We start from the raw sequence: 14378 nt of genomic DNA, 5'->3' as shown, positions 1-14378 counted from the left end.
GGGCATACGTACTCATGGACACACGCGTGACCAGCCACACAGCTGTTGAACACTTATGAGGGCATACACACTCATGGACACACACGTTACCAGCCACACAGCTGTTGAACACTTATGAGGGCATACACACTCATGGACACACACGTGACCAGCCACACAGCTGTTACGTTTTCCAGTGCTTTCTTCTGAAATTTTCACACATGTCCTGCTTTAATAACAACACCATCGATTTATGATTGGCACCGTCTTTCCCTTGTTTATCTGGAAGCTATAACTAGACACCATAACATTGCAGGGTAGGAAATTGCTCTGTTTTGCCTAGCGTGCCATGGGGAGAGGGAAAATAACTTAATTGTTCTGTAGCAATTTTGTTGTCTCTTCCTGCCTCCTTCCTCAGAGGGTCTCAAGAGGAAATTATGAGCATTACGAGCTGTGTTGTTGATGATCCATGGGTTTCTTCACTGGAGATTTGCATGGATTTCAGGGTATTACAAGCTTCTAATTTTGACTTTACTTTTGCCTGACTTTTCTTGGTTCAGTTTCCTCATCGCTGAAATGAGAGATTACCCACTTGGGTATAAAGACTCTACTTAGCTGTGAGGAATAAAGCCATAGTCTAGAAAACATGGTATTTCTCCAATAAAATAGCATTCAAAGGCATAATGACCTTTTACCTGAAGTGAACTATTACCGTGTGTGTGTGCTCTTGTGTGTTTGTGCATGTGGAGGCCAGGGGACAGCTTGGGATGTTCTCCTCAAGTATCGTCCAGTTATTATTTGAGACAGAGACTATCACTGGCCTGGAACTTGCCGAGGAGGCTAAGCAGGCAGGGCAGCCGAGTTCTAGAGATCTGTTTATCTCTTGTCTCTGCTTCCCTAGCAGAGACACCGAGATTACAAGCACTGAGCATCACATCCTTCCAGCTTTCAAAAAAAAATTATAGCTCTGGAAATTGAAACCCAGGAACTTGTGTTATCATCCTAGCCTTAAAAAAAACAAAGCAAAAACAAACAGAAAACCCTGTGCCAACTTGGTGCATTTAGGAAATATTTTCTGAGTTTATTGTGTTCTTCTTTAGAAGACAAAGGAGAGTAGTGTGGTGTCATTAAGAGGATTCCAAACTTGCGTGAGAGAAGATAGAGCCCAGAAAGCTGTAGAGAAGCCGACTCATTTTACCCAATACCTTTCTTAGGGATGCAGACCTCCACAGCATCAAGAATGGTAGGGTATGGGTGGCAATTGTTAGAAGTTGAAAATGAGTGGAAGCAGAGGTGGGAAGAACCCCAGCTGTCTAGAACAATAAAAAACAAAACCTCCAATGAGCTGTGTTAGCATTCCCAAAAGAAATCTGGATTTTAACAGGTGGTTGCACACGCAGGCACGGCAAAAGAGGCCAGTGCAGTGCTCAGGAAGAAATAAGACAGGTAGAAAGGCGCGCTGCTGTGAAAGTGTGGGATACCACACCTGGTGGAGATGTCTGGCTGGTAACTAGGAGGGCCACGGTTAGCCTAGGCCAGGAATTTACACCGATTGCCCCAAATTTCAACACAACCACTCTAGCAGGTCCAGGCACCGTGGGTCAGATCCTCTAGTATGATGTGAACTAGTTGGCGTATCCATTCATTATCTGAAAATTGTAATTGGATTCTGGGGTAATTTCAAAATGTACACTTCTGAAAAAAAAACCGAAGCTTTTAAAAACATCTGGGGACCGAGGAAGACTCCACTGTAAAATAGAGGCGAGGAGAGTTGGTGCTACGCTTCAACTGGGAAAGGTTAGACCCTATCGTTAAAGAGCTCACTGGGTGGTAGCAGAATGAATTTTAGGAGGTGACCCTTAAACTGCATTTATTACCTGCGTGGCTGCGTGCTGGACTGGCCTCGTGGGGGAAGAAATGAAGTATGCACCAGACACAGTGCCCTTTACATAGCAGGCGTTTAATGGTTGCTGGTTGAATAAAGTTGTGGCGTTGGACCTGCTAAGTTAATAGTTAAGGAAGGATTGGAACAAACTTGAACACTCAGTTTGAATGTCTTGGGGAGGCAGTAAATGAAGCCTGGAGTCATTCTCATGCTGAGGAGGGACAAGAAACCCCTGTCTCTGTGGGACTTCCTGCCATAGGGGTGTTATTCCTGCTAACAAGACCAAGAAGGTTTCCGTCCACTCTCATACTGAGAAAGCTGCCAGTGTTGCCATTTAGAGGAATCAGATCATCGCTAACAACGCCCTCCGTGGGGCCTGTTCTCGCTTTTTTTTGTCAGATCTCCCGGCTCCAGGCTGAAAGGATTCCCACCCCCAGCTACCTCGCGAGCCCCGCAGAGCCGCGGACTCCTCCCCTGGAAACTCCTCCGGGGTTGAGGAAGGCTTTGGCGCATGCTCCGTACCTAGGGCAGGTTTTTTTGCTGCGGGTAGCAGGGTTCCTGTCACACCGGCTGGCGGGTTGTGGCGGTGCCAGCCCGCGTGAGCGAGTGTGTGCGCGTTGCCTGCGCCTGCCTGGGCGGGCAGACCCGGAGCAGTAGTGCGATTCGCCCGGGAGGCGGCTCCGCAGAGGCGTCTTTCTCGCCGACGCCGTGAGGCGGCTTTGCAAACTTGCAGCGGGCTCTGGGCAGCCGAGGACCCGCCGGGGAAGGTGCGGGGCGCGGTGCACACGGAGGGCTGGGGCTGCGGGACCGGGCCGCGCCTTTGCCCTTGGCCGGCGCCTTGGCGAGCTTCCTGCAGCCCCGGTGCTCGCTGCCGCCTGCAGCAGCCCGGGGCAGGTCCAGGACCCGAACCCCGCGCTCCAGCGCCTGAGCGTCTGCCAGCCGGCGGCGGGATGTTCCGTGTCGCCTGAGAGCGCCGCGTCCGGGCGCAAGAGGAGCCGGCTCGAGCCAGGCGCCCCGGGAGTCGCGAGAAGCCCTACGCCGCCGCCGGCGCCCGTCTTCCCGGCTCCGCTCGTAGGCCCCGGCTCCGCAAGCCCCGGAGTGCGGCGGGGCAGCCAGCCAGCCGCGCTCTTCGGTGGCAGGGGCATGGAGGAGCGGCGGGCTCCGAGCCGCGCCCCGGAGTCCCTGAAACTTCCGAGCAGGCGCCCAATCGCGCCTCTGCCGCCGCCACCACCGCCACCTCACCTGCCGGCTTGAGAGCGGGACCATGGATGAAAGGTTCAACAAGTGGCTGCTGACGCCGGTGCTCACTCTCCTCTTCGTGGTCATCATGTACCAGTACGTGTCCCCTTCCTGCACCAGCTCCTGCACCAACTTCGGGGAGCAGCCCCGTGTCGGGGAGGCCCGCCCGCCCGCCGCTCCGAGTCCTGCTCGACGGGCTCAGGCGCCCCCCGATGAGTGGGAGCGGCGGCCCCAGCTGCCTCCACCACCCCGGGGACCCCCTGAGGGGCCTCAAGGGGTCGCGGCTCCAGAGGATGAGGATGAGGATCCCGGGGACCCTGGGGAAGAAGAGGAGGAAGAGGAGGAGGAGCCCGATCCCGAGGCGCCCGAAAACGGCTCCTTGCCCCGGTTCGTGCCGCGCTTCAACTTCACTCTGAAGGACCTGACCCGCTTCGTGGACTTCAACATCAAAGGGCGCGACGTGATAGTGTTTCTACACATCCAGAAGACCGGGGGCACCACGTTCGGCCGGCACCTGGTGAAGAATATTCGCCTGGAGCAGCCCTGTAGCTGCAAAGCTGGCCAGAAAAAGTGCACCTGCCACCGGCCGGGAAAGAAGGAGACCTGGCTCTTCTCCCGCTTCTCCACCGGCTGGAGCTGCGGGCTGCATGCCGACTGGACCGAGCTCACCAACTGCGTGCCGGCCATCATGGAGAAGAAGGATTGTCCCCGCAACCATAGCCACACCAGGTACCGTACTTGTCCCATATGGCTGCTGTCTATTACCTGAGACTCCCCTTCCCCGCCCCCAGTCCCGAACCCGCCAGTCCCTTTGCTGTTTGTTTCCTTTGCTGTTTGGCAGCGGTTTCCAGAGAGTGGGACAGAGGATTTGGGTGAAGGGTAAAGACGCCTGGATACCGCAGGGATCTTGAGCTGGTTCCTTCCCCATGCTCCATTGCTTCTTGCCATCCTCTGTCACCTTCAGACGTGTCCAGAGCCATCCCGGTGTGCGTTTTGCCCAGTGCCTAGCACTCTGATGTGATGTGGAGCGGGCATCCCAGAATAGCTATGGAATAGCCAGGGTGTCCAAGGTCCGGGTTGGACCAGCGAGGTCGAATTGTGAACTTAAATTATATGGTGGAAACCCGAAGCAAAGGCGAGCAGGGAGGGCAGACACAAAGCATGAGTTTTTCAGGAATGGGGAAGCTGGAGTATACAATCCCCTCATAAGTGGCTCGTGGTGGCTGCTTGCCAGCTCAGAAAACAATCTCTTATGATGCCGTTTTGGAGATACACGTGCAAATATGCGCTCCGCTGTGATAACCCTAATTCTGGAGATGGTCTTTGTTGCTGGGCAGTGCCAGGATTTGGGCTCATGCTGTTCTGAGCAAGATTTCTACTCTTCCCCTTAAGCCGTTCCAACAGCTCATCCCACCATTCTTTGTTAAATGCCTACTGTGTGCCTGGGCGTGTGCCCAGTGGATACAAAGACTGAGCCCTTTGCTGTCAAGAGGGAATGCTAGCCGCTAGCACAGGAAGGCAGCTGAGGGTTGGGAAAGTTTGCAAGCTTAGCTGCCACCCTTTGAGCAATGCCCAGGGTTAAGAATATGGTCAGCTGCTCTTCTGCCCAGTGCTGTCTGGACATTTGTCTGACGTGCTCAAGGGAATAAAATACTGCAAGTTCAGAACACTGGCTTATTGAAGTTTTGAATCTCAAAGGTTTCAAACAATTTGGTGTAAGGAAGCAGGAAATGAAACACTCAGCTAGATGTGTGGCTCTCAGATAGCTTTTTGCATTTGACATTATGGGAAAGCTTCATTTACAGGAAGCTACCCAGATTTTGAAATTTGCCACTACTGAAGCATCTAATTCCACTTCATTTTTCCCCAGAATGAGTGTTCTTGCATCATGGTATTTATTTTTTAATTTTACTCTTGCAGTTTATTAAATACTGTCCTTGATGTTCCTTTTTGTTTGACGGTGGCCCTCTCCTTGTAGTTTGTCTGAAGGACTTTGCACCTGTAAATATTTTAATAGTGCATTATTTTAGAGCCTGCCATTGTGTTTTAGCTTAAAACTTTTAAAGTATTACATTTGCTCTTCCTACCGCAGAGCACAGTTACTTCAGTGAGATTGTCTCTGCTCCGCGTCATTCCGCGGTGTGCCCTTTTAGTTTAGATAATACAGATTCCCGGTTGGTCCCAAAGAGTTTGTGAGCCGGTTTCGTTGCTTCCATTCCAGTAAAACTGAGTCTTTTATGATCACATCAAATCCTCTGGTGACTTTCAGTGAGTGTTAGTATTTAAAAACAAAACAACATCCTGGTGGATAGATCCGTGAAGATGAGAAATACGAAGTCACTGGGTTTCACTGAGTAAAGAGACGGTCCTGCTGTTAGTGATCCACGCAGGCCACACGTTGTGAGGTCTTCCCTTCTAGAGGAGATGCACCCCATGTCTCTACTTCCCTGCAGGAAAATTCCACCTTGACCGTGTAAACATATGCTTTCTATCAAAAGCAAATGACATTCTCAGATTAGCAATGGATCAAAAACATTCATTTCTTTTTGCACCAGAAGTTATCAGATGATCAATTATGTTGTACCAATTTGTTTTTCTCTAATTTTTTAATGTGATATTTTATGTTGCATTGTAGAACCTTCTTATTTCTTCCCCCCTCCCTCTCCTTCTCCCCAGTGAGTCTCTTTTCTCCATAGCTACTGTAGGAAGGAATATCTGTGATATATGTGAAGGGCCCTGCATCAAAAGCTATAGGGGAGGAATTGAAGAGACGTTAATAGTAGCATCTTGCTAGCAGAGAAGACTGAATTAGTTGTCTGTCATTGTAATGCCTGTGTACAGCATTCTACAGTCAACAAGATCAGCCTGGATAATGGAGGCTACATTTCCACAATGCAAAATGGCAGATAATCTATTGGCGCATAATGGGAACAAGGTTCTACTTCAAATAGGGCTGACTCTAAGCAAAATTGAGAAGGCGCTCCTGTTGGTTTTATTTCCCTAGGCTCTCTGCTCCTGGTCCCCTGTTGGCAGCTCCTCCCATTTCTCTTAAGGATCAATGCCCTTGTAGATCACATAATTGGTAAATGCAAGACTCTGGAGCTTGAAGAACATGGATCTTGAATGATGTGTGTACTAAGAGTAAATTACTCTTTTCAGAGCCCGAGTCTCACATTCTCCCCACTTTATAATGTAAACAAAATTAGGATGCTCCATATAGGTGTTTTGAGAACTAAATGAGCTAATCAATGGAACATGCTTTGCATAGTATATATACAGAGTACAACATGCTGGTATATAATACTTAATATTCAATAGCTGTGTGTGTGGTAAGTGGATAGTGAGAGAGGAGGGACACTCGGGCTAGAGACAGAAGAGAGAAAGCCAACCCCGAGAGAACATGGGGGAATTGAAGGATGCTTCATACGGATTTCGGAGGCTCAGGAAGGGGCACGACCTCGCGATATCACAAAGGTGAACTTTGACTACAGACAGTGGTTGAGATGAGATTGGAAACCAACAGAAAAATGACTTGTCTATATCACTATTTTAATAACCATTTTCCAAGGATTCCTTCTTTTGTGTGTGGTGTTTTTTTCCTCTCACTAGTTTCTCAGTAGGTCGTCCTATCTCACTGTCTTCTCTGTGTTCTTTAAAAAATTGAGAGAGAGAGAGAGAGGGGGCGCTAGTTGTTGGGGGGGGCTAAGCATTTGGGCATATGCATGCCTTGGAGCGCTTGGGGAGGTCAGAGGACAACCTCACGTGTCCTTGTCCTCCACCTTGCTTGAGGCCCGTATCTTGATAGCAGATGTTTATACCAGGCTAAAGAGGCTGTGAGTTATTGAAGACTCTCCTGTCTCTGCCTTCCATCTTACCCCGGGAAAACTGGAACTACAGCCATGGTGTTTGGGTTCTGAACGAAGCCCTCATGCTTATGTGGTGAACCCTTTGCCACTGAGCCTTCTCCCCAGCCTGGGTCCCTTTATTTTATGTTTTCTCCACTTTCTATAACCCAATCTTTAGGGAAATTCTTTTTACCAATATTGAGTGCGGATGGAATCATAATATTTTATAGTAAAATAAAAAAGATAAAAACCACTGAAGAGAAAACTAATCTCCACAATTTTGATGAACATGCTAACACTAAAAAGGTGAGCTGGGCGATGGTGGCGCACGCCTTTAATCCCAGCACTCGGGAGGCAGAGGCAGGCGGATCTCTGTGAGTTCGAGACCAGCCTGGTCTACAGAGCTAGTTCCAGGACAGGCTCCAAAGCCACAGAGAAATCCTGTCTCGAAAAACCAAAAAAATAAAATAAAATAAAAAGGTGAGATGATGTTACTGATGCTTCCCTTGGGAATTCATATCTTTGTGTGGCCATTGTATTCCATGTCCTAACTTCTGTGACTTCTCTGATTATATATCATGGTGACAAGTGTCTTAATTACCTACCTCTAGTATGTCAGGTGCTCTGATATTAATGGGAACGCGTTTTGAACAGGGCTGATCTTGTGTGAGCCGGCCTGTTAGGAAAGGTAGCTTTAACCTGGGTGAGCGGGTATCATCGTCTTTCTCACACAATGCTAGAAGATACTCTTGCATAGCCTTCTGTAGGATGAGGAGGGGATTTTTTTTTCCCATTTTGACTCACGTTCCATTGATCCTATTGGGATGGCTGATTTCCTGTGGATTTGGTACTACACAGGACTCTGTGCTGCTAGTGATATAAACCTACTTCTAGTGGGGCCTGCTGACTTACGTAAGTATACAACAGAGCAGGAGAGTGGAGGCGGTTTCAGCTAAGACTGGAGACATGGGCTCCTTCTCCCCACATTCCTGTGCCTGTCTGTTCTAGAAGGGACCTTAGCACATGAGACGGGAAGATGACTTTCATGTCTCAGTACTGCAGAGGGAAACAGGGAAGCAGGCCTTCACTGTGCTCCCATTTGTAATCTTAGAGAGATGAACTCAGGTTAATTTCAGGGTGATGCTTGTGTCTTTTTTAGGCACTGTGGTCAGGATGATGAGGTTCTTTGACTCACTTTGTTGTGTGTGTGTGTGTGTGTGTGTGTGTGAGAAAGAGAGAGAGAGAGAGAGAGAGAGAGAGAGAGAGAGAGAGAGAGGGGCTAGGACAGATGCCGTTTGGACTCTAGGACCTTCAACTGTGTCAAGTACAGCTGCTAATAAATGAGAGAGAAATGAGCCTCCAGCCATCTTCTTTGCATGCTACTGAAGAAATGCTTTTAAGTAAATGTTAATTTGTCTTGATTAATATCTGATTGATATATCTTTATTGATAACTGAAAGCTATATTCACAGTCACTGAAGGCATTGGTAATTACTGTGAACATGGAAAAAATAAGGATAAAGATCAAAGTTGCCGTCAGTACTCAAAAGAAGACGTGGAACCAGGTTGAGATTTGTGGGGTTTCAACTTGAGAACGAGCCTCACAAAACGTGAAGCTGTCTCCAGTCAGTGTGAACTCTTCTGTGAGGTGGAGTGGCCCTCAGCAGCAGGGACTGTAGTGGTGTCCGACTCACCATTGACGAAGATGAAACTCCTTCCTGAGAAAAGACAGCCTGGATGGCCTTTTACTGGAAGAATCCCGAGTCAATCGAAGCTGAATTCAAGGCGCCTTCTCCCAACCCTAGCATGTGAACAGAAAGAACAGCCAAGATCATACATGAATCAGCTCTCTCTCTAGCATTCATAAATATTTCTACAGGGAAACTTCGGTAGAGTACAACCAGGGAGAAGAGATTGCTCTGCTCTGCACATTCCGAGCTCAAAGCAACGGGACCTTGTAATGACATTGTTTCCTTAACAAATACTGAAAGATAAGATGAGAAGACACAACACAACTCATCCTTCAACAATCAAACAAACAAATAGAACTGCTTTGAAGCCTCAAGCCACTTTGCCTTTAGACAGCACACTAAAATATATGATTCTAGACCGTTGTAGCCTGTGCTGCAATAGAAATCAGTTTACCCTCTCTTGTAGTTAAAAATGCCAGGCTGCCAAGGTTAACTTTTTCCCACGAGGTTTGTGTGCAGCTTAACACTAAAGAGATACGGTTTGTTCTGTCGACACGCTGCATCTGCTTACTTGCTCGTGACAAGCAAGGTCTCTCAAAGTATCACGTCTGCTTCAAACCACCAATATTTCTGTGAGTCAGGAAGAGGTTAAATGCATTTGGGTTTCTAAATAGTGAAGGTGTTTAATCCTAACAAATGATGCATTCTACTACCTTCTTGTGCTGGTTACTCGGGGTGGGGGGACGGAGCCTTAGAGAGACAGAATTTAGAGAAACAGAATTTTAGGGAAACAGAAATGTTCGATAATTAGAAACCAGGTAAATTTAGCCAACAATGTGGTTTTGCTTAGCCTCAGACTCTTCTATGATTCCCCAAAGCTAATTATTATCTTCACGTTGACTAAAGACAATCAGAGTCTTAGGGCATTTGAAAACTACTTTTGCTTGATAATGGATTAATAGTTTGAGACTGTCAAACCCTAACATACTTTAAGAGTTACAAAATGTATTATTGGGTAGGACTAATATGACATTAACTGAATAGGGAACTCTTATTTATATATTTTATAATAATCCATTACCTTGTGTCAGAATTTGCTGGATGTTGGCTATCATGGATAAATTCTCTGTTGATTTTATTTGGCTAATGGTACTTTATATCACTTATAGCTGAGCATTTAACAATATGTTGAGAAATGTACTCAAATGTTGTTATCTTAGAGAGCGTTCTTGGTTTTTAATCTGCCTGTGGTACATACCGTTGCTCTGTAAAACACGCATGAAGTGCTTAGCACAGAGATTGACCCATAGACGATGCTCAGTAAATGCCTGCTTTTAGATTGCCTTTAATAATTATAGCGTAATTGACAAGATTGTGGCGCTTTAGAAAATTATTGGACACTTCCCTTCATGACTGTTATTTTGGGTGTAAATTCAACTTCTTAGCAGTTGAGATCCACCACAAACAAGGCACTACATCTGATTTTATCCAAGAGAAAAGAAAAAGTAAAAAAGGTAAGGTTTATTGTATTATATCAATAAGATTCTCTTCTTAGAATAAAAGATATCAGCTGTTCTTTTCGGAATACACAGATACATTAAATTTTGGAAAGGTTATTTTATTATACATTTTTAACATAGAAAAAATATCAGATTGAGCTGAGGGGATGGGTGGAGGACAGAAGTCTACATCATCTTAGGCATATTTGGACTTATGGTTACTACTGGTAAACCAGATGGCAGAGTTTGAATTGGATCGGTCTGGTTGGAAAATGTGATGTTGGGGGCCGACCGAAGAGATAATGAGTTAGGTAAACACCCCCAAGAGAAATTGGAGGAATCCCATGGAAACTTCATAGTGACAGAAAACAATGCTGTCCCCTGATTTCTGAATATAATTAAAACTGAAGAGTTGGATTCCAAAGTCAAACTCTGGGGATTTTAGGCTCACTCAGTCTCTTGTTATGGGACCTTGGGTTTTCAGTCCCTTGCTCTGTGTCTGTTTCCTTTGTGGGAAAGGAGCGTGGCAAGAGTATTATAACTTACATTATAATCTAGGCATTAGCAACCTATGTGGTGTCTGTAGAGAAGAGTTAGGAAGTCATATATACGGTTAGCCATTATGGTCTCTTGGGACTTGTCATATGCAGACAGCCTGTACCGGGAAAATGTAAGATAGAAGCTATGCTCTCCTTTTGGAATCTAAATAATACAGAAGTTAACAGATAAACTGTAGTACAAAAGAAATGGCTGTAGAAGATAAAAAGTAAATGTTGACTCATTTGGTACTAGGGACACTCAGTGGGTACTTAGTTAAATGGAAAAGTGAAGTATTTTCCCCCAAGCATACTGTTTTTTTTTCTAATGGGAAATTAATGAAACAGCAATAAAATGTTTAAACATACACAATTAAATTCATACATGAAAAAGTCCTGCAGTGAAATTGAATTAGTTGCCTGTGGCACATAAATATTTTTAGTTCACTGCTATTATTAATATCTACACATGCTTTTATTGGTAAGTACTGTCGTTTGTTTTAAGAACCCTTCATCTAGCACTGTGGATTTATGTTGGGCTGTGCATTCGAATTTCTTTATAATCACAGGATGTCACGAATGTCAATCACCTTGACTTCCCTGGTATTTATTCATTAGATTTACAGAGCATTCTTCCAAAGAATTCAAGACTCTGGGTGTGTAGTTACAAACCTGTCTGATGGACCACAATTAGAAACCTGCAGGATTTTTGCGGTTTATGTCTATAGTGAAAGCCGATGTAGGAAGAAGAGCAAACTCGGTCTTAAACACTTAGATTGTAATGTGCGGATGGCAGTCTGAGGAGAAGACTCCTATATTTCAGTAAAGAGCATGTGAGGGAGGAGAAAACAGAGTGGTGGTGTGGACTGTCAGTTTCGACAGAGGAGAAGAAAGACCAAAGTGACCGAGGTGAATGAACCCAAAGAGAACTGAACCAGAAGGGGGCAACGCTGAATGGAGAAGACAGAACTTGGTTATGCAGGCAGTGGCTCGGTCTCCTTTGTGTGTTTGAAAGATGCTTTCGGCCACCCGACAGGCTGTCTGTTTTGGAGAAGAAGTATATTGAATGTTGCTGCTATGTATTTACTAACAAATGCCTTCTCTTTTGTGGCATGCTGCAGTCTTTTTCTGGTTTTATTAGCGTGGGTTCTGGCACCGATTGGGATTTGAAAGGCGTATGTCATAGAGGTACAGACTGGGATAAGAAAACAGACGTTGGATCTCCAGGTGCCTTTTAATAAGGATGGGAGACCGTTAGTCCAACTGGATAGCAACTGGATAGGAAGAAGCAATGGGGAAGACTGATATTATTGTATCTATTGTATGCTGGTGGCTAACAGGAGATACTGTCTCAGTTGCGGAAACCCAAGAAGAGGTATGTTGATAAGAACTGTTTGTGGAAATCTCCTTCAGCTGCAACTGTGGACCTAATTGAGGCAGAGAGAAAGAAGAGTTGGGAGGATATGTCCTGACTACTTCCTCCTCTTAACTGTCTGTCTGTTTCCATCGTCTTCCACTGAGTGCCTCTCTTTGGAAGCTAACAGGCAGGGAACCAGTTAGTTGATCTATTTCGTGGACTCCAGTGAGACGGAGCAGGATGGAAGTAAACTCTGAGTTGCAGGGATGGAACGGCTGAATCTGGAGGGCGACGGACACAGTGCCAAATAGTTGGAGGCTTCTTCACCATTTTATGGATGCCCCTGTTCTTGTCAACAAATGAGAGGGGGAACAGAAAACTGTATTGCAGAAGATTCTTCTCTGCACAGAATGTAGTATTGACCTAAAGAACGGCGAAAGTAGAAAAGGATTCTTCCAGAAAGGAAAGTCACTATAGGGACATTGGCTGCATCAAAAAAATGGATGTTTGTCACCAGACTGCACCTGAGCCAGCTGGTTAATAGTGACAGATTTGGGCTGTTAGATCCGTGTTAGGGCGCACAGTAGACGATGCATATTTTATATCACATCTATGTGCAGCATCTTATATATTTGGAGTTATAGAGCAATATTAGTTAAAGCGTGACAAGCGTTGTGCCAAAGTGACTGTAGTCTGCAAAATCGTGTTTATGAGATTGAATGCTCACTGTTGCTTAGACCGTGTCACAAACATTAAGAATCTTCAGAGTAACATTTATGAGCAATATTTCTATGAAACTCTAGAGAGAGAAAGAGAAAGAGAGAGAAGGGGAAGGGGAGGAGAAGAGGAAGAAGTGGAGAGAGAAGTAGAAATAGTATCATTTGAAATTATCTAAATGTATTTACTTTTAATTTTGAAAGACTTTTGAAATATAGCTATATGTATTTGCAGAAGGCTTGGTATTCTTTAAAGTATACATGCCAGATATTTCTATGCAGAATATTGTAACGTATTTATATTTATGTGGGAGTAGCTATGGGTAAAGTCCAAAACACTTGGAAGTGTCCCGTGAAATGGGACAAAAGATACTTGAAGGAAGGAAGAGGGCTGAGGATGGTCATGTGACATGAAGGGTGAAAAGGTGAATACTAGGGGTGGGAGGGCACCTACAGGGATGGAGCTGGGCATATGATTGTGTGTGTATGTGTGTGTGTGTATGAGTGTGAGTGAGTGTGTGTGAGTATGTGTGTGAGTATGTGTGAGTGTAGGATTGTGTATGTGAGTGAGTGCATTGAGCGTGTTGAGTGTGTGAGAGTATGTGTGAGTATTGAGTGAGTGTGTGTTGAGTGTGTGTGAGTGTGTGATATCAACTAAAGCTAACTAAGTAAGAAATGCGATTACGGAAACCTGTTACTTTGTATTCTAATTAAAAAATAAAATTATCCTAGCATTAAATGCTGGAAGGTTTTTTAAAGAAAATTAGTAGGCACAAGAAACAAAAAAGCATATACTTACTGCTTTGCTCTGAGAGTCAGATGCTGCGAGTTAACTGTTGCTGTTTATAGGTGGCAAACCAATACCCAATGAAATATCCATACATCCCCACTGGGACCCATGTTGTTCTCCTAGCCACAGGAAGGGATGATGGGTCGTCCATGGAGAGCGGATCTATTATTCCTCTGTTTACCCATCCCCTTGTGTTCTCTCTAGTTCATTGCTTTATGACGCAGCTAAGTCTGAGCAAACTGGAAATAAGATCGTGCTCAGGCCTTTGTTACTGTGTGAAGCTTCTGATCGTGATAGAATTGCCTTGAGAAGCAGCTTGTGCTGGCTAAGTACCTTGTTGAGCTGGATTTAAGTCCAGCTATTTAAAAGGTCTGAGGGCTTGCGGGGCGGGGGGAGTGGAGCAGGAAAGTACCGAAAGAGGCTACTGGAAATGGGGGAGCATCTTGGGGTTAGGAAATCTCCCAGGAATCTATAAGGATGATCCCAACTAAGACCAGCAGATTCTAGCAATAGCAGATACATAACCCGAACTGGCCATCCGGACAGAATAAACGTATATTTTGGCAGACTTCTATTAATGATCGAAGACCAAAGCTAAAAGTCTGTATAAATGGCACTTTTATTGAAGGCTTATTAGACACAGGTGCGGATGTAAGTATCATTACTCCAGAATCTTGGCATCCGAATTGGCCTCTTCAAGAGGTAGATGTTCAGTTTCTGGGAATTGGAACCCTATCTCGTGTAAAACAAAGCACAAGATGGGTTGAATGCATAGGGCCCGAAGGGCAAATAGGAAGACTAAGGCCATATATAGCCAATATTGCCATAAATTTATGGGGCC

The 14378-nt window shown here is 45.5% G+C and overlaps 1 protein-coding gene across 1 annotated transcript in view; it reads left to right on the top strand.

Moving 5' to 3' along the window:
* The first annotated feature begins 3014 nt into the window (after nucleotides 1-3014).
* The window catches only part of Hs6st3 (heparan sulfate 6-O-sulfotransferase 3), a 626326-nt gene continuing 614962 nt past the window's right edge, over nucleotides 3015-14378 (top strand). Inside the window, exon 1 of the mRNA XM_050150450.1 lies at nucleotides 3015-3832. Coding sequence (XP_050006407.1) covers nucleotides 3129-3832 — 704 coding nt within the window. The 5' untranslated portion in view covers nucleotides 3015-3128. The remainder of the gene's footprint in view (nucleotides 3833-14378) is intronic.

The sequence above is a fragment of the Alexandromys fortis genome, unplaced genomic scaffold, assembly GCF_014885135.2.
Source record: "Alexandromys fortis isolate MF-2015 unplaced genomic scaffold, M_Fortis_MF-2015_v1.1 scaffold_66, whole genome shotgun sequence".
NCBI classification, from domain to species: Eukaryota; Metazoa; Chordata; class Mammalia; order Rodentia; family Cricetidae; genus Alexandromys; species Alexandromys fortis.
Note: the sequence above shows the minus strand (reverse complement) of the source record. Positions and strands in the feature narration are given on the sequence as shown.